Source organism: Salmo salar, chromosome 01, assembly GCF_965601325.2.
Source record: "Salmo salar chromosome 01, fSalSal1, whole genome shotgun sequence".
In the NCBI taxonomy this organism is placed as follows: Eukaryota; Metazoa; Chordata; class Actinopteri; order Salmoniformes; family Salmonidae; genus Salmo; species Salmo salar.
Window position 1 is genome coordinate 5,303,651 of NC_138291.1, and position 27,158 is coordinate 5,330,808.

Consider the following 27,158-nt stretch of genomic DNA (forward strand, 5'->3'; position numbering starts at 1 on the left):
ACCGAAAGGTAGCCTAGTGGTTAGAGTGTTGGGCCAGTAACCAGCAGCGTAGCCTAGTGGTTAGAGCATTGGACTAGTAACCAGCAGGTAGCCTAGTGGTTAGAGCATTGGACTAGTAACCAGCAGGTAGCCTAGTGGTTAGAGCATTGGACTAGTAACCAGCAGCGTAGCCTAGTGGTTAGAGCGTTGGACTAGTAACCTGAAAGGTTGCAAGATCGAATCCCCGAGCTGACAAGGTAAAAATCTGTTGTTCTGCCCCTGAACAAGGCAGTTAACCCACTGTTCCTAGGCCGTCATTGAAAATAAGAATTTGTTCTTAACTGACTTGCCTAGTTTAATAAAAGGCGGGTCAGTTCTACTGCCATTTTACATTGTTCCCCTCTAATCAGGGACTGACTTAGACCTGGGACACCAGGCGGGTCAGTTCTTCTGCCATTTTACATTGTTCTCCTCTAAATCAGGGACTGACTTAGACCTGGGACACCAGGCGGGTCAGTTCTACTGCCATTTTACATTGTTCCCCTCTAATCAGGGACTGACTTAGACCTGGGACACCAGGCGGGTCAGTTCTTCTGCCATTTTACATTGTTCTCCTCTAAATCAGGGACTGACTTAGACCTGGGACACCAGGTATGTTACCAGGTAGAAAAGAAAACCAGAAGTACTCCAGACCTGGTCAGGTAAGAGTTGAATAGCCCTGCCCTATGCCACAGGGATATCAGAACAGTCACTAACAACAGTTCCTGCCTGAACATCAGACAGAGATACTAACAGTGATCATGTGTTAAGTAAATCAGTTGAAAGAAAGCTGCAGTTATGTACAACACTACTAAAGCCCATCACACACACACACACACACACACCTCAACCATTCAGTCAGTCAGATCCGTACATGTCGGAGGCTAGGTAAAAAAAGAAAAGACTCCTCAGAGTGTATTAGAGGTGACACTACCTTGGCTACCTCTCAATTTCTCTCTGCAGGCGTAAATGGAATCACTCAGCTCAGCTGCAAACCAAGCTAAACCAGGGTAGATTAGGACTGTTACCGTCCACTCACTGCCAACCCTGGCAGACAGGTCCAGACACACCCAGACTCTGGTGGTATATATATATATATATATAGCCAGGCCTACACTGGCGCCCAGCTGACTGAAGAAAACACCCAGCATCCATATCATGACTCATAAAGGACCAACAAATTACAAGACAGGAAATCGTTAATACCAACTCCGAGAGGGAAACGCCAAGCAATTACCAGGTCCTTATTTAGAGAGAGACAAGAGTGTTATGAGTGAGATCACATTGTAAAGCTACAGTACATACATACAGGGGTAAGGTGGTGATGCACAGTTCCTTCAGATACTATTCACACCCATTGACTTCTTCCACGTGTTGTGTCTAACAGCCTGAATTTAAAATGGACTAAATTTAGATATTTTTTTGGGGGGGGGGGGGGGGGTCACTGGCCTACACACAATATCCCATGAAAGTCGAAGTGGAGTTATTTTCTTTTTTTCCAAATTAATTAAAAAAGAAAAGCTGAAATGTCTTGAGTCAATAAGTATTTAATCATTTTGTTATGGCATTGATTTTTGAATGACTACCTCATCTCTGTACCCCACACATACAATTATCTGTAAAGTCCCTCAGTCGAGCAGTGAATTTCAAACACAGATTCAACCACAAAGACCAGGGAGGTTTTCCAATGTCTCACAAAGAAGGTCACCTATTGGTAGATGGGTAAAAAAAAAAAAAGCAGACATTGAATATCCCTTTGAGCATGGTGAAGTTATTAATTACACTGTTGATGGTGTATCAATACACCCAGTCACTACAAAGATACAGGCATCCTTCCTAACTCAGTTGCCGGAGAGGAAGGAAACTGCTCAGGGATTTCACCATGAGGCCAATGGTGATTTTAAAACAGTTACAGAATTGAATGGCTGTGGAAGGAGAAAACTGAGGATGGATCAACAACATCTAGTTACTTTGCCATCACTAGCCGGCTTCCACCCGGTTACCCTCCACCTTATTTATTGAACCTTTATTTAACTAGGCAAGTCAGTTAAGAACAAATTCTTATTTTTCAATGACGGCCTAGGAACAGTGGGTTCCTAGGCCGTCAACTACCGTCGTTTTGCCCCTTGTTCAGGGGGCAGAACGACAGATTTTTACCTTGTCAGCTCGGGGATTCGATCTTGCAACCTTTCGGTTACTAGTCCAACGCACTAACCACTAGGCTACGCTGCCTCTATATAAAGTACCAGTCAAAAGTTTGGACACCTACTCATTCAAGGGTTTTTCTTTATTTTATACATTGTAGAATAATAGCGAACACATCAAAACTATGTAATCACACTTATGGAATCATGTAGTAACCAAAAATAGTGTTAAATAAGTGAAAATATATTTATTTGAGATTCTTCAAAGTAGCCACTTTTGCCTTGATGACAACTTTGCACACTTTTGGCATTCTCTCAACCAGCTTCACTTGGAATGCTTTTCCAACAGTCTTGAAGGAGTTCCCACATATGCCGAGTACTTGTTGGCTGCTTTCCCTTCTCTCTGCGGTCCAACTCATTCCAAACCATCTCAATTGGGTTGAGGTCGGGTGATTGTGGAGGCCAGGTCATCTGATGCAGCACTCCATCAGTCTCCTTCTTGCTCGTGTTTCTTGGCCCAAGTAAGTCTCTTCTTCTTCTTATTGGTGTCCTTTAGTATTGGTTTCTTTACAGCAATTTGACCATGGCCTGATTCACAGTCTCCTCTGAACAGTTGCTGTTGAGATGTGTCTGTTACTTGAACTCTGTGAAGCATTTATTTGGGCTGCAATCTAAGGTGCAGTTAACTCTAATGAACATATCCTCTGCAGCAGAGGTAACTCTGGGTCTTCCTTTCCTGTGGCGGTCCTCATGAGAGCCAGTTTCATCACAGAGCTTGATGGTTTTTGCAACTGCACACAAACTTTCAAAGTTCTTGACTGACCTTCATGTCTTAAAGTAACGATGGACTGTCGTTTGTCATTGCTTATCTGAGCTGTTCTTGCCATAATATGGACTTGGTATTTTAACAAATAGGGCTATCATCTGTATAAAACACCCTTACCTTGTCAAAACACAACTCATTGTCTCAAACGCATTTAGGAAAGAAGTTCCACAAATTAAAAAGGCACACATGTTGATTGAAATGCATTCCAGGTGACTACCTCATGAAGCTGGTTGAGAGAATGCCAAGAGTGTGCAAAGCTGTCATCAAGGCAAAGGGTGGCTACTTTGAAGAATCTCCAATATAAAATATATTTTCATTTGTTTAACACTTATTTGGTTACTACATGATTTCATATGTGTTATTTCATAGTTTTGATGTCTTCACTATTATTCTACAATGTAGAAAATTGTAAAAATACAGAAAAACCCTGGAATGAGTAGGTGTGTCCAAACTTGTGACTGGTACTGTACATAGACATGGAATCACTAGCCACTTTAATAATGTTTAAATACTGCTTTATTCATCTCATATGTATATAATGTATTCTATTTAAGTGTATTTTAGTTAATGCCACTCCGATATTGCTGAACCTAATATTTATATATTACTTAATTCCATTCTTTTACTTTTAAATTTGTGTGTGTTGTTGTGAATTGTTAGATATTACTGCACTGTTGGAGCTAGGAACACAAGCATTTCACTACACCCACAATAACATCTGCTAAATATGTGTATGTGACCAATAAAATGTTATTTGACAATACTAACCTAATTGACAGAGTGAAAAGAAGGAAGCATGTGCAGTATAAAAATGTCAAAACATAGATCCTGTTTGCAAAAAGGCACTAAAGTAAAACAGAAAAGAATTTGGCAAAAAGTTTTTAAAAAGTTGACTTTTTGTTCTGACTGGAAAGTGTTATGTTTGGGGAAAATCCAATACATTACTGAGTACCATTCTCCATATTTTCAAGCATAGTGGTGGCTGCATCATGTTATGGGTATGCTTGTAAATCATTTAGGACTGCTCCACTAAGGGAACTTACATATAATTGTATGTGTGAGGTACAGAGATGGGGTTCACATTTAAAAATCATGTTAAACACTATTTTTGCACACAGAGTGAGTTCATGCAACTAATTATGTGACATGTTAAGCATATTTGTACTCCTGAACTTAATTAGGCTTGCCATAACAAACAGGGTTGAATACTTACTGACTTAAGACATTTCAGCTTTTAATTTTTAACACATTTCTACAAATTTCTAAAAAACATTATTATTTGACATTATTGGGGTATTTGTGTGTAGATCAGTGTCACAAAATCTCAACTTAATCAATTTTAAATTCAGGCTGTAACAACAAACGTGGGGGGAAAAAAGTCAAGGGGTGTGAATACTTTAAAGCAACGTATCATATAGCATAAGAGCAGACATAACCTGTAATCCAAGTTTCAATTTAAATGGATTCTTTGACATTGATTCATTACAGAAGTTCTAATAGGTGAGAAAGTGGCAGCGATGACATTCTAACTGTGGAATGTGCACGTCATGTTATGGGCAGCAGAATTCCATTGATTTGAGTTAGAGGAAAAACAAAGTCTCTGGGAGGAAAAAACCCTCATTGCAGTGAAAGACTACTAGCTAACTAGCTGCATGACTTAACAGTGCAATGAAGGCCTAGACTAATAGCTAACTAGCTGCATGACTTAACAGTGCAATGAAGGCCTAGACTAATAGCTAACTAGCTGCATGACTTAACAGTGCAATGAAAGACTACTAGCTAACTAGCTGCATGACTTAACAGTGCAGTGAAGGCCTAGACTACTAGCTAACTAGCTGCATGACTTAACAGTGCAATGAAGGCCTAGACTAATAGCTAACTAGCTGCATGACTTAACAGTGCAATGAAGGCCTAGACTAATAGCTAACTAGCTGCATGACTTAACAGTGCAGTGAAAGACTACTAGCTAACTAGCTGCATGACTTAACAGTGCAATGAAGGCCTAGACTACTAGCTAACTAGCTGCATGACTTAACAGTGCAGTGAAAGACTACTAGCTAACTAGCTGCATGACTTAACAGTGCAGTGAAGGCCTAGACTACTAGCTAACTAGCTGCATGACTTAACAGTGCAATGAAGGCCTAGACTAATAGCTAACTAGCTGCATGACTTAACAGTGCAATGAAGGCCTAGACTAATAGCTAACTAGCTGCATGACTTAACAGTGCAGTGAAAGACTACTAGCTAACTAGCTGCATGACTTAACAGTGCAGTGAAGGCCTAGAATACTAGCTAACTAGCTGCATGACTTAACACTGATGTTAAATGCTTTGATTCAGTTTCTTTGACATTGTCTGTCAATCCTCTATGCCAGAAAAAACACTGAGGTTACTATGAGAGGTTACTCGTCCATAATGAAAACAAGGTAACCTAACTATCTGACCAGCATCAGGTTACCACCCTGACAAACAACCCACTAGACTCTAACCCTGGATACCCACTAGACCCTAACCCTGGATACCCACTAGACCCTAACCCTGGATACCCACTAGACTCGAACCCTGGATACCCACTAGACTCGAACCCTGGATACCCACTAGACTCTAACCCTGGAAACCCACTAGACTCTAACCCTGGAAACCCACTAGACTCTAACCCTGGATACCCACTAGACTCTAACCCTGGATACCCACTAGACTCTAACCCTGGATACCCACTAGACTCTAACCCTGGATACCCACTAAACTCTAACCCTAACCCTAGATACCCACTAACCCTAACCCTGGATACCCACTAAACAATAACCTTAACCCTAGATACCCACTAAACTCTAACCCTAGATACCCACTAAACTCTAACCCTAGATACCCCCTAAACTCTAACCCTAGATACCCACTAAACTCTAACCCTAGATACCCACTAAACTCTAACCCTAGATACCCACTAAACTCTAACCCTAGATACCCACTAGACTCTAACCCTAACCCTAGATACCCACTAAACTCTAACCCTAACTCTAGATACCCACTAACCCTAACCCTGGATACCCACTAAACAATAACCCTAACCCTGGATACCCACTAAACAATAACCCTAACCCTGGATACCCACTAAACAATAACCCTAACCCAGGATACCCACTAAACTCTAACCCAGGATACCCACTAAACTCTAACCCAGGATACCCACTAAACTCTAACCCTAGATACCCACTAAACTCTAACCCTAGATACCCACTAAACTCTAACCCTAGATACCCACTAAACTCTAACCCTAGATACCCACTAAACTCTAACCCTAGATACCCACTAAACTCTAACCCATGATACCCACTAAACTCTAACCCATGATACCCACTAAACTCTAACCCATGATACCCACTAGACACTAACCCTGGATACCCACTAGACACTAACCCTGGATACCCACTAGACACTAACCCTGGATACCCACTAGACTCTAACCCTGGATACCCACTAGACTCTAACCCTGGATACCCACTAGACTCTAACCCTGGATACCCACTAAACTCTAACCCTAGATACCCACTAGACTCTAACCCTAACCCTAGATACCCACTAAACTCTAACCCTAGATACCCACTAAACTCTAACCCTAGATACCCACTAAACTCTAACCCTAGATACCCACTAAACTCTAACCCTAGATACCCACTAAACTCTAACCCTAGATACCCACTAAACTCTAACCCTAGATACCCACTAAACTCTAACCCATGATACCCACTAGACACTAACCCTGGATACCCACTAGACACTAACCCTGGATACCCACTAGACTCTAACCCTGGATACCCACTAGACTCTAACCCTGGATACCCACTAGACTCTAACCCTAACCCTAGATACCCACTAAACTCTAACCCTAACCCTAGATACCCACTAACCCTAACCCTGGATACCCACTAAACAATAACCCTAACCCTGGATACCCACTAAACTCTAACCCTAGATACTCAATAAACTCTAACCCTAGATACCCACTAAACTCTAACCCTAGATACCCACCAAACTCTAACCCTAGATACCCACTAAACTCTAACCCTAGATACCCACTAAACTCTAACCCTAGATACCCACTAAACTCTAACCCTAGATACCCACTAAACTCTAACCCTAGATACCCACTAGACTCCAACCCTGGATACCCACTAGACTCCAACCCTGGATACCCACTAGACTCCAACCCTGGATACCCACTAGACTCCAACCCTGGATACCCACTAGACTCCAACCCTGGATACCCACTAGACTCCAACCCTGGATACCCACTAGACTCCAACCCTGGATACCCACTAGACTCCAACCCTGGATACCCACTAGACTCCAACCCTGGATACCCACTAGACTCCAACCCTGGATACCCACTAGACTCCAACCCTGGATAACCACTAGACTCCAACCCTGGATACCCACTAGACTCCAACCCTGGATACCCACTAGACTCCAACCCTGGATACCCACTAGACTCCAACCCTGGATACCCACTAGACTCCAACCCTGGATACCCACTAGACTCCAACCCTGGATACCCACTAGACTCCAACCCTGGATACCCACTAGACTCCAACCCTGGATACCCACTAGACTCCAACCCTGGATACTCACTAGACTCTAACCCTGGATACCCACTAAACTCGAACCCTGGATACCCACTAAACTCTAACCCTGGAAACCCACTAAACTCTAACCCTAGATACCCACTAAACTCTAACCCTAGATACCCACTAAACTCTAACCCTAGATACCCACTAAACTCTAACCCATGATACCCACTAGACTCTAACCCATGATACCCACTAGACTCTAACCCATGATACCCACTAGACTCTAACCCATGATACCCACTAGACTCTAACCCATGATACCCACTAGACTCTAACCCTGGATACCCACTAGACACCAACCCTGGATACCCACTAGACACCAACCCTGGATACCCACTAGACACCAACCCTGGATACCCACTAGACACCAACCCTGGATACCCACTAGACTCTAACCCTGGATACCCACTAGACTCTAACCCTGGATACCCACTAGACTCTAACCCTGGATACCAACTAGACTCTAACCCTGGATACCCACTAGACTCTAACCCTGGATACCCACTAGACTCTAACCCTGGATACCCACTAGACTCTAACCCTGGATACCCACTAAACTATAACCCTAACCCTGGATACCCACTAAACTATAACCCTAACCCTGGATACCGACTAGACCCTAACCCTGGATACTCATTACACTCTAACCCTGGATACCCACTAGACTCTAACCCTGGATACCCACTAGACTCTAACCCTGGATACCCACTAAACTATAACCCTAACCCTGGATACCCACTAAACTATAACCCTAACCCTGGATACCCACTAGACCCTAACCCTTGATACCCACTAGACTCTAACCCTGGATACCCACTAGACTCTAACCCTGGATACCCACTAAACTCTAACCCTGGATACCCACTAAACAATAACCCTAACCCTATATACCCACTAAACTCTAACCCTAGATACCCACTAAACTCTAACCCTAGATACCCACTAAACTCTAACCCTAGATACCCACTAAACTCTAACCCTAGATACCCACTAAACTCTAACCCTAGATACCCACTAGACTCTAACCCTGGATACCCACTAGACTCTAACCCTGGATACCCACTAGACTCTAACCCTGGATACCCACTAGACTCTAACCCTAACCCTAGATACCCACTAAACTCTAACCCTAACCCTAGATACCCACTAACCCTAACCCTGGATACCCACTAAACAATAACCCTAACCCTAGATACCCACTAAACTCTAACCCTAGATACCCACTAAACTCTAACCCTAGATACCCACTAAACTCTAACCCTAGATACCCACTAAACTCTAACCCTAGATACCCACTAAACTCTAACCCTAGATACCCACTAAACTCTAACCCTAGATACCCACTAAACTCTAACCCTAGATACCCACTAAACTCTAACCCGAGATACCCACTAAACTCTAACCCTAGATACCCACTAAACTCTAACCCTAGATACCCACTAAACTCTAACCCATGATACCCACTAGACTCTAACCCTGGATACCCACTAGACTCTAACAATGGATACCCACTAAACTATAACCCTAACACTGGATACCCACTAGACTCTAACCCTGGATACCCACTAAACTATAACCCTAACCCTGGATACCCACTAGACCCTAACCCTGGATACTCATTACACTCTAACCCTGGATACCCACTAAACTCTAACCCTGGATACCCACTAGACTCTAACCCTGGATACCCACTAGACTCTAACCCTAACCCTAGATACCCACTAAACTCTAACCCTAACCCTAGATACCCACTAACCCTAACCCTGGATACCCACTAAACAATAACCCTAACCCTAGATACCCACTAAACTCTAACCCTAGATACCCACTAAACTCTAACCCTAGATACCCACTAAACTCTAACCCTAGATACCCACTAAACTCTAACCCTAGATACCCACTAAACTCTAACCCTAGATACCCACTAAACTCTAACCCTAGATACCCACTAAACTCTAACCCTAGATACCCACTAAACTCTAACCCGAGATACCCACTAAACTCTAACCCTAGATACCCACTAAACTCTAACCCTAGATACCCACTAAACTCTAACCCTAGATACCCACTAAACTCTAACCCATGATACCCACTAGACTCTAACCCTGGATACCCACTAGACTCTAACAATGGATACCCACTAAACTATAACCCTAACACTGGATACCCACTAGACTCTAACCCTGGATACCCACTAAACTATAACCCTAACCCTGGATACCCACTAGACCCTAACCCTGGATACTCATTACACTCTAACCCTGGATACCCACTAAACTCTAACCCTGGATACCCACTAAACTCTAACCCTGGATACCCACTAAACTCTAACCCTAGATACCCACTAAACTCTAACCCTAACCCTGGATACCCACTAGACTCTAACCCTGGATACCCACTAGACTTTAACCCTGGATACCCACTAAACTCTAACCCTAAATACTCACTAAACTCTAACCCTAACCCTAGATACCCACTAAACTCTAACCCTGGATACCCACTAAACTCTAACCCTGGATACCCACTAAACTCTAACCCTGGATACCCACTAAACTCTAACCCTGGATACCCACTAGACTCTAACCCTGGATACCCACTAGACTCTAACCCTGGATACCCACTAGACTCTAACCCTGGATACCCACTAGACTCGAACCCTGGATACCCACTAGACCCTAACCCTAGATACCCACTAAACCCTAACCCTAGATACCCACTAAACTCTAACCCTAACCCTGGGTACCCACTAAACTCTAACCCTAACCCTAGATACCCACTAAACTCTAACCCTGGATACCCACTAAACTCTAACCCTGGATACCCACTAAACCAGAGCCCTGGATACCCACTAGACTCTAGCCCTGGATACCCACTAGACTCTAGCCCTGGATACCCACTAGACTCTAACCCTGCATACCCACTAGACTCTAACCCTGGATACCCACTAGACTCTAACCCTGGATACCCACTAGACTCTAACCCTGGATACCCACTAGACTCTAACCCTGGATACCCACTAGACTCTAACCCTGGATACCCACTAGACTCTAACCCTGGATACCCACTAGACTCTAACCCTGGATACCCACTAGACTCTAACCCTGGATACCCACTAGACTCTAACCCTGGATACCCACTAGACTCTAACCCTGGATACCCACTAGACTCTAACCCTGGATACCCACTAGACTCTAACCCTGGATACCCACTAGACTCTAACCCTGGATACCCACTAGACTCTAACCCTGGATACCCACTAGACTCTAACCCTGGATACCCACTAGACTCTAACCCTGGATACCCACTAGACTCTAACCCTGGATACCCACTAGACTCTAACCCTGGATACCCACTAGACTCTAACCCTGGATACCCACTAGACTCTAACCCTGGATACCCACTAGACTCTAACCCTGGATACCCACTAGACTCTAACCCTGGATACCCACTAGACTCTAACCCTGGATACCCACTAGACCCTAACCCTGGATACCCACTAGACAATAACCCTAACCCTGGATACCCACTAGACAATAACCCTAACCCTGGATACCCACTAGACTCTAACCCTGGATACCCACTAAACTATAACCCTAACCCTGGATACCCACTAGACTCTAACCCTGGATACCCACTAAACTCTAACCCTGGATGCCCACTAAACTCTAACCCTAGATACCCACTAAACTCTAACCCTAGATACCCACTAAACTCTAACCCTAGATACCCACTAAACTCTAACCCTAGATACCCACTAAACTCTAACCCTAGATACCCACTAAACTCTAACCCTAGATACCCACTAAACTCTAACCCTGGATACTCACTAAACTCTAACCCTGGATACCCACTAGACTATAACCCTAACCCTGGATACCCACTAAACTCTAACCCTGGATACCCACTAGACTATAACCCTAGATACCCACTAAACTCTAACCCTAACCCTAGATACCCACTAAATTCTAACCCTAACCCTAGATACCCAATAAATTCTAACCCTAGATACCCACTAAACTCTAACCCTGGATACCCACTAGACTCTAACCCTAACTCTGGATACCCACTAGACTCTAACCCTAACCCTGGATACCCACTAAACTCTAGCCCTAACCCTGGATACCCACTAAACTCTAGCCCTGGAAACCCACTAAACTCTAACCCTGGAAACCCACTAAACTCTAACCCTGGAAACCCACTAAACTCTAACCCTGGAAACCCACTAAACTCTAACCCTGGAAACCCACTAAACTCTAACCCTGGAAACCCACTAAACTCTAACCCTGGAAACCCACTAAACTGTAACCCTAACCCTGGAAACCCACTAGACTATAACCCTAGATACCCACTAAACTCTAACCCATGATACCACTAAACTCTAACCCATGATACCCACTAGACTCTAACCCATGATACCCACTAGACTCTAACCCATGATACCCACTAGACTCTAACCCTGGATACCCACTAGACACTAACCCTGGATACCCACTAGACACCAACCCTGGATACCCACTAGACACCAACCCTGGATACCCACTAGACTCTAACCCTGGATACCCACTAGACTCTAACCCTGGATACCCACTAGACTCTAACCCTGGATACCCACTAGACTCTAACCCTGGATACCCACTAGACTCTAACCCTGGATACCCACTAGACTCTAACCCTGGATACCCACTAGACTCTAACCCTGGATACCCACTAGACTCTAACCCTGGATACCCACTAGACTCTAACCCTGGATACCCACTAGACTCTAACCCTGGATACCCACTAGACTCTAACCCTGGATACCCACTAGACTCTAACCCTGGATACCCACTAGACTCTAACCCTGGATACCCACTAGACACTAACCCTGGATACCCACTAGACTCTAACCCTGGATACCCACTAAACTATAACCCTAACCCTGGATACCCACTAAACTATAACCCTAACCCTGGATACCGACTAGACCCTAACCCTGGATACTCATTACACTCTAACCCTGGATACCCACTAGACTCTAACCCTGGATACCCACTAGACTCTAACCCTGGATACCCACTAAACTATAACCCTAACCCTGGATACCCACTAGACCCTAACCCTGGATACTCATTACACTCTAACCCTGGATACCCACTAGACTCTAACCCTGGATACCCACTAGACCCTAACCCTGGATACACACTAGACTCTAACCCTGGATACCCACTAGACTCTAACCCTGGATACCCACTAAACTCTAACCCTGGATACCCACTAAACAATAACCCTAACCCTAGATACCCACTAAACTCTAACCCTAGATACCCACTAAACTCTAACCCTAGATACCCACTAAACTCTAACCCTAGATACCCACTAAACTCTAACCCTAGATACCCACTAAACTCTAACCCTAGATACCCACTAAACTCTAACCCTAGATACCCACTAAACTCTAACCCTAGATACCCACTAGACTCTAACCCTGGATACCCACTAGACTCTAACCCTGGATACCCACTAGACTCTAACCCTAACCCTAGATACCCACTAAACTCTAACCCTAACCCTAGATACCCACTAACCCTAACCCTGGATACCCACTAAACAATAACCCTAACCCTAGATACCCACTAAACTCTAACCCTAGATACCCACTAAACTCTAACCCTAGATACCCACTAAACTCTAACCCTAGATACCCACTAAACTCTAACCCTAGATACCCACTAAACTCTAACCCTAGATACCCACTAAACTCTAACCCTAGATACCCACTAAACTCTAACCCGAGATACCCACTAAACCCTAACCCTGGATACCCACTAGACTCTAACCCTGGATACCCACTAAACTATAACCCTAACACTGGATACCCACTAGACTCTAACCCTGGATACCCACTAAACTATAACCCTAACACTGGATACCCACTAAACTCTAACCCTGGATACCCACTAGACTCTAACCCTAACCCTAGATACCCACTAAACTCTAACCCTAACCCTGGATACCCACTAGACCCTAACCCTGGATACTCATTACACTCTAACCCTGGATACCCACTAAACTCTAACCCTGGATACCCACTAGACTCTAACCCTGGATACCCACTAGACACCAACCCTGGATACCCACTAGACACCAACCCTGGATACCCACTAAACTCTAACCCTGGATACCCACTAAACAATAACCCTAACCCTAGATACCCACTAAACTCTAACCCTAGATACCCACTAAACTCTAACCCTAGATACCCACTAAACTCTAACCCTAGATACCCACTAAACTCTAACCCTAGATACCCACTAAACTCTAACCCTAGATACCCACTAAACTCTAACCCTAGATACCCACTAAACTCTAACCCTAGATACCCACTAAACTCTAACCCTAGATACCCACTAAACTCTAACCCGAGATACCCACTAAACCCTAACCCTGGATACCCACTAGACTCTAACCCTGGATACCCACTAAACTATAACCCTAACACTGGATACCCACTAGACTCTAACCCTGGATACCCACTAAACTATAACCCTAACACTGGATACCCACTAAACTCTAACCCTGGATACCCACTAGACTCTAACCCTAACCCTAGATACCCACTAAACTCTAACCCTAACCCTGGATACCCACTAGACCCTAACCCTGGATACTCATTACACTCTAACCCTGGATACCCACTAAACTCTAACCCTGGATACCCACTAGACTCTAACCCTGGATACCCACTAGACACCAACCCTGGATACCCACTAAACTCTAACCCTGGATACCCACTAAACTCTAATCTAACCCTGGATACCCACTAAACTCTAACCCTAACCCTAGATACCCACTAAACTCTAACCCTAACCCTGGATACCCACTAGACTCTAACCCTGGATACCCACTAAACTATAACCCTAACCCTGGATACCCACTAAACTATAACCCTAACCCTGGATACCCACTAGACCCTAACCCTGGATACTCATTACACTCTAACCCTAGATACCCACTAGACTCTAACCCTGGATACCCACTAGACTCTAACCCTGGATACCCACTAAACCCGAGCCCTGGATACCCACTAGACTCTAATCTAACCCTGGATACCCACTAAACTCTAACCCTGGATACCCACTAAACTCTAATCTAACCCTGGATACCCACTAAACTCTAACCCTAACCCTAGATACCCACTAAACTCTAACCCTAACCCTGGATACCCACTAGACTCTAACCCTGGATACCCACTAGACTTTAACCCTGGATACCCACTAAACTCTAACCCTAAATACTCACTAAACTCTAACCCTAACCCTAGATACCCACTAAACTCTAACCCTGGATACCCACTAAACTCTAACCCTGGATACCCACTAAACCCGAGCCCTGGATACCCACTAGACTCTAGCCCTGGATACCCACTAGACTCTAACCCTGGATACCCACTAGACTCTAACCCTGGATACCCACTAGACAATAACCCTAACCCTGGATACCCACTAGACAATAACCCTAACCCTGGATACCCACTAGACTCTAACCCTGGATACCCACTAAACTATAACCCTAACCCTGGATACCCACTAGACTCTAACCCTGGATACCCAATAAACTCTAACCCTGGATACCCACTAAACTCTAACCCTAGATACCCACTAAACTCTAACCCTAGATACCCACTAAACTCTAACCCTAGATACCCACTAAACTCTAACCCTGGATACCCACTAAATTCTAACCCTGGATACCCACTAAACTCTAACCCTGGATACTCACTAAACTCTAACCCTGGATACCCACTAGACTATAACCCTAGATACCCACTAAATTCTAACCCTAACCCTAGATACCCACTAAATTCTAACCCTAGATACCCACTAAACTCTAACCCTGGATACCCACTAGACTCTAACCCTAACTCTGGATACCCACTAGACTCTAACCCTAACCCTGGATACCCACTAAACTCTAGCCCTAACCCTGGATACCCACTAAACTCTAGCCCTGGAAACCCACTAAACTCTAACCCTGGAAACCCACTAAACTCGAACCCTGGAAACCCACTAAACTCTAACCCTGGAAACCCACTAAACTCTAACCCTGGAAACCCACTAAACTCTAACCCTGGAAACCCACTAAACTGTAACCCTAACCCTGGAAACCCACTAGACTATAACCCTAACCCTGGAAACCCACTAAACTCTAACCCTGGAAACCCACTAAACTCTAACCCTAGATACCCAGTAAACTCTAACCCTAGATACCCACTAGACTCTAACCCTGGATACCCACTAGACTCTAACCCTGGAAACCCACTAAACTCTAACCCTGGAAACCCACTAAACTCTAACCCTGGATACCCACTAAACTCTAACCCTGGAAACCCACTAAACTCTAACCCTGGAAACCCACTAAACTCTAACCCTGGAAACCCACTAAACTCTAACCCTGGAAACCCACTAAACTCTAACCCTGGAAACCCACTAAACTCTAACCCTGGAAACCCACTAAACTCTAACCCTGGAAACCCACTAAACTGTAACCCTAACCCTGGAAACCCACTAAACTCTAACCCTGGAAACCCACTAAACTCTAACCCTGGAAACCCACTAAACTCTAACCCTGGAAACCCACTAAACTCTAACCCTAGATACCCAGTAAACTCTAACCCTAGATACCCACTAGACTCTAACCCTGGATACCCACTAAACTCTAACCCTGGAAACCCACTAAACTCTAACCCTGGAAACCCACTAAACTCTAACCCTGGATACCCACTAAACTCTAACCCTGGAAACCCACTAAACTCTAACCCTGGAAACCCACTAAACTCTAACCCTGGAAACCCACTAAACTCTAACCCTGGAAACCCACTAAACTCTAACCCTGGAAACCCACTAAACTCTAACCCTGGATACCCACTAAACTCTAACCCTGGAAACCCACTAAACTCTAACCCTGGAAACCCACTAAACTCTAACCCTGGAAACCCACTAAACTCTAACCCTGGAAACCCACTAAACCCTAACCCTGGAAACCCACTAGACTATAACCCAAACCCTGGAAACCCACTAGACTATAACCCTAACCCTGGAAACCCACTAGACTATAACCCTAACCCTGGAAACCCACTAGACTATAACCCTAACCCTGGAAACCCACTAGACTATAACCCTAACCCTGGAAACCCACTAGACTATAACTCTAACCCTGGAAACCCACTAGACTATAACTCTAACCCTGGAAACCCACTAGACTATAACCCTAACCCTGGAAACCCACTAGACTATAACCCTGGAAACCCACTAGACTATAACCCTGGATACCCACTAAACTCTAACCCTGGATACCCACTAAACTCTAACCCTGGATACCCACTAAACTCTAACCCTGGATACCCACTAGACTCTAACCCTGGATACCCACTAAACTCTAACCCTGGAAACCCACTAAACTCTAACCCTGGAAACCCACTAAACTCTAACCCTGGAAACCCACTAAACTCTAACCCTGGATACCCACTAAACTCTAACCCTGGATACCCACTAAACTCTAACCCTGGATACCCACTAGACTATAACCCTAACCCTGGATACCCACTAGACTATAACCCTAACCCTGGAAACCCACTAGACTATAACCCTAACCCTGGAAACCCACTAGACTATAACCCTGGAAACCCACTAAACTCTAACCCTGGAAACCCACTAAACTCTAACCCTGGAAACCCACTAAACTCTAACCCTGGAAACCCACTAAACTCTAACCCTGGAAACCCACTAAACTCTAACCCTGGAAACCCACTAAACTCTAACCCTGGAAACCCACTAGACTATAACCCTGGAAACCCACTAAACTCTAACCCTGGAAACCCACTAGACTATAACCCTAACCCTGGAAACCCACTAGACTATAACCCTGGATACCCACTAATCTCTAACCCTGGATACCCACTAAACTCTAACCCTGGATACCCACTAAACTCTAACCCTGGATACCCACTAAACTCTAACCCTGGATACCCACTAAACTCTAACCCTAGATACCCACTAGACTCGAACCCTGGATACCCACTAGACTCGAACCCGGGGTACCCACTAGACTCGAACCCGGGGTACCCACTAGACTCGAACCCGGGGTACCCACTAAACTCGAACCCGGGGTACCCACCCGAACCCGGGGTACCCACCCGAACCCGGGGTACCCACCTCGTGAAGAGCCGGCGGTGGTAGCGTCCAGGGGCTCTGAAGAGAAGGCTGTCTGGCTGGGTAGACTATTCCTGGATCTGGTTACTGACTCCAGCTGTGAGGCCCTGCCCAATAGGGACGCAGCGTCCAGGACCTCCCCCTCTTTGGCTTCCAGGTCAGATTTGGAGGTGGTGAGGGGTCGGAGCCCGGCGGCGGGGGCCCCCAGGCGGTGGGGCTCGTTAAGGCAGGCGGACGCCGCCGTGCCGCTGTCCAGGCTCAGCACCCGGGCGTGGGTTTTGGCGCTGCCCGTGCTGGGTGTCCGACCAGAGGTGCGGCGCTTGCCTCTTCCCCCGACCCTCCCTCCTCCCGCCTCATATCCGACCTGGGCTTTCTGTGAAGAGGAGGAGGTGGAGGCTGTGGTGGTGGCGGCTGTGTGGGAGTGGCTGTGGGAGTGGGCGTGGCTGTGGGAGGGGCTGTGCTTGACTTTCAGGGCGCGGTAGCGTCCCTCGGGGGAGTGGCAGGAGTGGGAGGTGGTGGAGGAGGAGGAGTCAGTGCTGAAGTGATGTGATTGGGTGGACTGAAGGCTGGAGGCACAGCTAAGGTCACTGGCTTCACTCCATTCCTCATCCCCACCCCCACCAGCGAACACAGCACTGCGCGGCTTGGCCATGCCACGCAACGACATATAGTCCCTGTGGCGGCTGGCATCGAAGCTGCTCGCCCGTTTCTTACCGGTCCGACGGCGCCCGCTGTTGCGCCCGGCGCCCGAGGAGGAAGAAGTTCGTTGGACGAGGTTGGCGGACTTTACGTCCTCTTTGTCTCCTCTCCCCCTGTCCTGTTCCCTGCAGGCTGAGCCATCTGCACTGGTCCTCATGCTACTGCTGTAGGAGGAGCCTGCTGGAGGCTCCTGGGCCGAGGCTGGGGGGTTAGGGTTGGTGATCGAGGGGGACGTGGCGGAGGAGGAGGAGGGCTGTTTGGCGATCAGCTCGTTGGCATGGGGGTTCTTATTAGCCTCCCTGGAAGGCAGGCTGTTCAGTCCTCTTGAGATGCTAGAACCAAGGCTGGACCCCAGAGTAGAAGTCCTGCCCTCCCCTGTTGAGGTGGGCCCAGGCCCAGTAGCAGCAGCCTCCCCACCTCCCCTCTCCCTCCCTGTCCCACGCTGCTCATCCCCTGACAGGGACAGTAAACTCTCCACGTGCGTGGAGCTGGTCTGCTCGCTGTGGAAGCTGCTGACAGTGCTGTTGGTGTCTCTGTCCGTACCGCTGCAGTAACTCTCTGTAGAGCCGCTGCTACGTGTGCTCAGGCTGCGGAGGCTGTCTGCACTGACCTTCCCCCCACCACCACCACCCTGGTCGGCCTGGTACAAACCTGACCCCCCCTCCCCTGCCAGCCCTAGCCTGCAGGAGTCCTGCTGGTGTCTGTAGCAGGCTGTGGAGCAGCCAGAAGTGGAGGCCTGGTCCGGATGCTGGCAGAGCCTATCAGCCGCAGCACCCTCCCTATTCCCCTGGCCCTGTCCTCCAGCTTCAGCCCCTGTCCGGCGGGGTCTGGCAGCTTCCAGCTCACACACCGGGTCCAGGCCCCCTCTCCAAGGAGGGGGGTAGAGGCTGAAGTCAGCTGAGGGCAGGGAGGGGTCAGGGAAAGCTGATCCGGCAGAGCTGGAGGTGCGGGGTAGACCCCGGGTACGAGGCTCCTTCCTGAAGGACTGGGAGTGTAACCCGGGGGCGTGGGCCGACACCTCTGTGTTGCAAGAGGACACTGATTGGCTGAAGGGGTGGGAGGCGGAGCCACAATGGTTGGTGGGGTCGCAGGAGAGCTCGGAGGGGCCAAGGGAGGTGGAGGGCTGCATGGAGGCGAAGGAGTGGCTGGAGACAAGGCAGTAAATCTTTGGGTCAGACAACATGTCTGGAGGGGAGGAAAGGAGATCAATTAGTGAAGGTCTGTTCTCAGGTCTGTTCTCAGGTCTGTTCTCAGGTCTGTTCTCAGGTCTGTTCTATGTGATAATTAGTGAAGACCTGTTCTCAGATCTGTTCTATGTGTTTGAGCAGATACACATTGTAGAGCAGCGTTTAACCCTTCATCTTCTTCACTGATCTTGGTTAATTTTGAGTTAAAACATAAGCATCTGACTATATTTGCTGCTTGTTCTAGACATTGTGTGCAGGCTAAGGTATCAGGCCTGTCCCCCCTCTTCTCTCCCTTATCATGATTGTAGCTGCAGCGCTGAGCATGACTCAAACTGATGTCATCTGAGGGCTCCCCTGCCCCTGGAGTCAAAACAGAGAGAGGAGACAGAGGGAAGGAGAGAGGAGACAGAGGGACGGAGAGAGGGGACGGGGCGGAGAAAGGGACGGACAGAGGAGACAGAGACAGGAGACAGAGACAGAAAGAGGAGACAGACGGAAAGAGGAGGACGGAGAGAGAGGAGACAGACGGAAAGAGGAGGACGGAGAGAGAGGAGACAGACGGAAAGAGGAGGACGGAGAGAGAGGAGACAGACGGAAAGAGGAGGACGGAGAGAGAGGAGACAGACGGAAAGAGGAGGACGGAGAGAGAGGAGACAGACGGAAAGAGGAGGACGGAGAGAGAGGAGACAGACGGAAAGAGGAGGACGGAGAGAGAGGAGAGAGACGGAAAGAGGAGGACGGAGAGAGAGGAGACAGACAGAAAGAGGAGGACGGAGAGAGAGGACAGAGGGACGGAGAGAGGAGGACGGAGAGAGGAGGACAGAGGGACGGAGAGAGGAGGACGGAGAGAGGAGGAAGGAGGGACGGAGAGAGGAGAGGTGCAGTGGAATCTGTTGTTTTATAGGGTCAGCCAAAATAGTACGCGCCCCTGGAGCAAATAAGGGTTGAGTGCCTTGCTCAAGGGCACAGACGTTTCACCTTCTCGGCTCGGGGATTCGAACCAGCAACCTTTCAGTTACTGGTCCAACGCTCTAACCGCTAGGCTACCTGCCTCCCTGTACGTCCTATATAAAAAGACAGTAAAGACAAAGCTTGAGAGTCAAAAAAGACAATTGAACTCATAGTGTAAAAGTGTGTTTTAAGAGCATCTCTATCTAACTCTATTGGCCTGTCCTAGTACAGCAGTCTGTGGAGATGAGATACCCTGCCACGTGTTAACACGTGAACCATGTTTAAAAACAGAGCTCTCGTTTGTTTTCAAGTGTTGAGGAAAGTCTCTCTCCTGAGGAAAAACTGTCCAAAAATACGAGTCCAAGAAAACATTAACTAACACAACAGATACGATAACAACACGATTTCACAAGAGCTCTTTCTCAAAATGACCAGAGGATTTTCACTCTGTTGTTGCCCTGAGTGAGGCCAAGATTCAGTTCAACACAGATTTAAAAAAAAAAAAAATCGCACACATTCATGTTAGATGTTGTTTATTTGCTTGGGTTTGAATCCCGACCTAAGTCAGACTCTGTAATGGACAGTGTTAACTTGGGTTTGAATCCAGACCTAAGTCAGACTCTGTAATGGACAGTGTTAACTTGGGTTTGAATCCAGACCTAAGTCAGACTCTGTAATGGACAGTGTTAACTTGGGTTTGAATCCAGACCTAAGTCAGACTCTGTAATGGACAGTGTTAACTTGGGTTTGAATCCAGACCTAAGTCAGACTCTGTAATGGACAGTGTTAACTTGGGTTTGAATCCCGACCTAAGTCAGACTCTGTAATGGACAGTGTTAACTTGGGTTTGAATCCAGACCTAAGTCAGACTCTGTAATGGACAGTGTTAACTTGGGTTTGAATCCCGACCTAAGTCAGACTGTGTGATGGACAGTGTAAGCTGAGGCTAGGAGGGAGGGAGAATAAACCGCTCAGCCCCTGGGCTGTGTACCAAATGGAACACTATTCCATATAGAGTACACTGCTTTTGACCTTGAGGCCTGCAGGTAGTTCACTTTATAGGGAGCCATTTGGGACAGAGCCCTGGTCAAACTTCAGTTCTGGCCTCTTCTCTTTCCGCCATCCAATCAGAGATGAGACAGCTAGCTAATTAGAATGATGTTGAGTGGACATGTTGAATAATTCAAACAATGCAGTCACTCTGGCTGACACACAATGGATCCAGAGTCGCATCACTCCGACACTCCACCCAATGGACCCGGACTGCAACTGGAAATAAAGAGGGTTCATTTATCTAGAAAGCCCTCTCTGTCTTTCAACAGACCACACCAGTGACTGACTAGTTGGCTGGCTGGCTGACAAACCATACAACTCTACAGGAGGACAAACCATACAACTCTACAGGAGGACAAACCATACAACTCTACAGGAGGACAAACCATACAACTCTACAGGAGGACAAACCATACAACTCTACAGGACAAACCATACAACTCTACAGGACAAACCATACAACTCTACAGAGGACAAACCATACAACTCTACAGAGGACAAACCATACAACTCTACAGAGGACAAACCATACAACTCTACAGAGGACAAACCATACAACTCTACAGAGGACAAACCATACAACTCTACAGAGGACAAACCATACAACTCTACAGAGGACAAACCATACAACTCTACAGAGGACAAACCATACAACTCTACAGAGGACAAACCATACAACTCTACAGGAGGACAAACCATACAACTCTACAGGAGGACAAACCATACAACTCTACAGGAGGACAAACCATACAACTCTACAGGAGGACAAACCATACAACTCTACAGGAGGACAAACCATACAACTCTACAGAGGACAAACCATACAACTCTACAGAGGACAAACCATACAACTCTACAGAGGACAAACCATACAACTCTACAGAGGACAAACCATACAACTCTACAGGAGGACAAACCATACAACTCTACAGGAGGACAAACCATACAACTCTACAGGAGGACAAACCATACAACTCTACAGGAGGACAAACCATACAACTCTACAGGAGGACAAACCATACAACTCTACAGGAGGACAAACCATACAACTCTACAGGAGGACAAACCATACAACTCTACAGGAGGACAAACCATACAACTCTACAGGAGGACAAACCATACAACTCTACAGGACAAACCATACAACTCTACAGAGGACAAACCATACAACTCTACAGAGGACAAACCATACAACTCTACAGAGGACAAACCATACAACTCTACAGGACAAACCATACAACTCTACAGAGGACAAACCATACAACTCTACAGGAGGACAAACCATACAACTCTACAGGAGGACAAACCATACAACTCTACAGAGGACAAACCATACAACTCTACAGAGGACAAACCATACAACTCTACAGAGGACAAACCATACAACTCTACAGAGGACAAACCATACAACTCTACAGAGGACAAACCATACAACTCTACAGAGGACAAACCATACAACTCTACAGGAGGACAAACCATACAACTCTACAGGAGGACAAACCATACAACTCTACAGGAGGACAAACCATACAACTCTACAGGAGGACAAACCATACAACTCTACAGGAGGACAAACCATACAACTCTACAGGACAAACCATACAACTCTACAGAGGACAAACCATACAACTCTACAGAGGACAAACCATACAACTCTACAGGAGGACAAACCATACAACTCTACAGGAGGACAAACCATACAACTCTACAGGAGGACAAACCATACAACTCTACAGGACAAACCATACAACTCTACAGGACAAACCATACAACTCTACAGGACAAACCATACAACTCTACAGGACAAACCATACAACTCTACATAAGGACAAACCATACAACTCTACAGAGGACAAACCATACAACTCTACAGGACAAACCATACAACTCTACAGGACAAACCATACAACTCTACAGGACAAACCATACAACTCTACAGAGGACAAACCATACAACTCTACAGAGGACAAACCATACAACTCTACAGAGGACAAACCATACAACTCTACAGAGGACAAACCATACAACTCTACAGAGGACAAACCATACAACTCTACAGGACAAACCATACAACTCTACAGGACAAACCATACAACTCTACAGGACAAACCATACAACTCTACAGGACAAACCATACAACTCTACAGGACAAACCATACAACTCTACAGGACAAACCATACAACTCTCGTTTTTCACCCTATTTTTTTCGTACCCATGCGTGTCATGACTTGCAGAAAACCCCAACTGAAGAAGGCTGAGATTAGTTTGGACGCCTTTCAAATGCTCTTCTCGTAATATCAGGTAAATACATTGCACAACAAGCTGTCGCCTCACACACTCGTTGGAACCAATCAGGTGTACTAGGATGAGGACGAGAGCGGCGGTAGCTGTTACCTTTGGCTGTAGTGGTTCCTCCATGACCGTTGGTGGACGCAATCTGAACGAACGGAAAAGGTGGGAGGACAGCTACTTAGACATAACAAGAGACATGACATAAAACAATACCTTCCTAGATCAGTCAAGTTTTCAACATGTCAAAAAAATAACCTACAGTATTGGATTTACTTGACAACTTAAAAATGTTGAAAAATATAACATCTTAGGAGGACCACAATGGAAATAAGGCTGTGGGCTCCATCCAGTCCATCTCACCTGGTGACTGGAGTCCATCCAGTCCATCTCACCTGGTGACTGGAGTCCATCCCAACATTCTGTCTCACCTGGTGACTGGAGTCCATCCCAACATTCTGTCTCACCTGGTGACTGGAGTCCATCCCAACATTCTGTCTCACCTGGTGACTGGAGTCCATCCAGTCCATCTCACCTGGTGACTGGAGTCCATCCCAACATTCTGTCTCACCTGGTGACTGGAGTCCATCCAGTCCATCTCACCTGGTGACTGGAGTCCATCCAGTCCATCTCACCTGGTGACTGGAGTCCATCCAGTCCATCTCACCTGGTGACTGGAGTCCATCCAGTCCATCTCACCTGGTGACTGGAGTCCATCCCTGTATAAGAGTTTCTGGAGCTGCAGTCTACAGGTGGAGTCTCCTCTCGAATGAAGTCTGCCATCTCTAGACCCCCACCAGGGTCCCTACACACACACACACACACACGTTTCCATTAGGAAAACGCAGTAATGGCCATTTGACCAGAAGCATTTTAATGAACGGGATATTTGATACATTGACTCATGTGAATTGAGTGTGTAACCTGATCAGAGTGCTCAGAATGAGATGGTCATTCATCTTAACACAACATGCATCTCCAGGATTCCACAGAGTGACGTCCTTCTTACCGAATTCTGATGTGCACTTTGAAGACGTTAAAGAGTAACTGTCCAACATTGACTTTCCCCTCAGCCAACAAGACCAGTAACAACCAGCGACATCACTAGCCTGTGTCAACCTACTGTTGTTCCCCTAGTAGAAACGTTGACCTATTCTATTGGTCAGCTTGTCGAGAAAGAAATAGATTATTCCAAACAGACTCTAAAAAAAAGTTGTGGGAAGATAAATCCCATATTCATACAACCAGTAGGCACGCCTAGCCTACACCAAAACAAAACCTGTTAAAAAACAATGAGGCTGATCCAACAGATCAGAATGTTAAGCTTAAAAACTATTATTTATTTATATTTATATTTATAAGCACAGCAATGTACACCAGGCAGTAAAAGATACACCCTAATGTTTGTTCCACAATGCAATTAGTGGTAAAACACTGTGCACGAAAGAGCACTGTACATGCGAGCGGTTTCACGTGACAAGAAAGAAGGGAGATCTAAAGATGCAACAACTATCACGGGTTGCTAATATGACTAGGATTGAAGTTTGGCTACTGGACAAAGAAAGAAAGAAAGTTGTCTTGAAAACCAAATGAACCTCCAACTGCTCTAAATGCTAGTAAAACTAAATGCATGCTCTTCAACCGATCGCTGCCCGCACCTGCCCGCCCATCCAGCATCACTACTCTGGACGGTTCTGACTTAGAATATGTGGACAAGTACAAATACCTAGGTGTCTGGTTAGACTGTAAACTCTCCTTCCAGACTCACATTAAGCATCTCCAATCCAAAATTACATCTAGAATTGGCTTTCTATTTCGCAACAAAGCCTCCTTCACTCATGCTGCCAAACATACCCTCGTAAGACTGACTATCCTACCGATCCTTGACTTCGGCGATGTCATTTACAAAATAGCCTCCAATACCCTACTCAACAAATTGGATGCAGTCTATCACAGTGCCATCCGTTTTGTCACCAAAGCCCCATATACTACCCACCACTGCGACCTGTACGCTCTCGTTGGCTGGCCCTCGCTTCATATTCGGCGCCATACCCACTGGCTCCAGGTCATCTACAAGTCTCTGCTAGGTAAAGCTCCGCCTTATCTCAGCTCACTGGTCACCATAGCAGCACCCACCTGTAGCACGCACTCCTGCAGGTATATTTCACTGGTCACCCCCAAAGCCAATTCCTCCTTTGGCCGCCTTTCCTTCCAGTTCTCTGCTGCCAATGACTTGAACGAACTGCAAAAATCACTGAAGCTGGAGACTCATATCTCCCTCACTAACTTTAAGCATCAGCTGTCAGAGCAGCTCACAGATCACTGCACCTGTACATAGCCCATCTGTAAATAGCCCATCCAACTACCTCATCCCCACACTTATTTATCTTGCTCCTTTGCACCCCAGTATCTCTACTTGCACACTCATCTTCTGCACATCTATCACTCCAGTGTTTAATTGCTATATTGTAATTATTTCGCCACTATGGCCTATTTATTGCCTTACCTCTCTTATCCTACCTCATTTGCTCACACTGTATATAGACTTTTTCTATTGTGTTATTGACTATGTTTGTTTATTCCATGTGTAACTCTGTGTTGTTGTATGTGTCGCGCTGCTTTGCTTTATCTTGGCCAGGTCGCAGTTGTAAATGAGAACTTGTTCTCAACTGGCCTACCTGGTTAAATAACGGTGAAAAATTAAAAAAAAAAAAAAAAAAAATATATATATATATATATATATATATATATATATATATATATATATATATATGCTACTGGGTTTCAATTGCATATTTAAGTCTTCATAAAATAATTTTTGCTAGGCTACTTTGATGCAAGGTAGGACATCCCCTTATAATATGAAATAAAACGTTCAGGTTTCAAACAAATAAGTGTACGTTTTCAAAATGCATACTGCCTCCAGCTCGTCGCAAAGTGGTGAGTGACACACTGAAGCCTGCCTACACTAACACTTGCAATTTCAACAGTAAAACACTGTAGAATGCACAGTAAAATACAGTACATGTGTTTTATAGCATTGATACTGCCGATTGCACTGCATTGTGGGTATAAAGCTGAAAAATACTGTTATTAACTGTAATTGGAAGCTTTCTGTAAAAATGGCTCTAATATACTGTATTTCTTTCTTTCTTTTTTTAACCCAGGTAAGTTGA

The 27,158-nt window shown here is 45.8% G+C and overlaps 1 protein-coding gene across 1 annotated transcript in view; it reads right to left on the reverse strand.

Moving 5' to 3' along the window:
* pcnx1 (pecanex 1) overlaps positions 1–27,158 on the reverse strand; it is a 179,663-nt gene that overhangs the window by 59,833 nt on the left and 92,672 nt on the right. Inside the window, 3 exon segments of the mRNA XM_045707680.2 lie at positions 17,806–19,686; positions 24,088–24,130; positions 24,682–24,787. Of these exon segments, the coding sequence (XP_045563636.2) occupies positions 17,806–19,686; positions 24,088–24,130; positions 24,682–24,787 (2,030 nt within the window).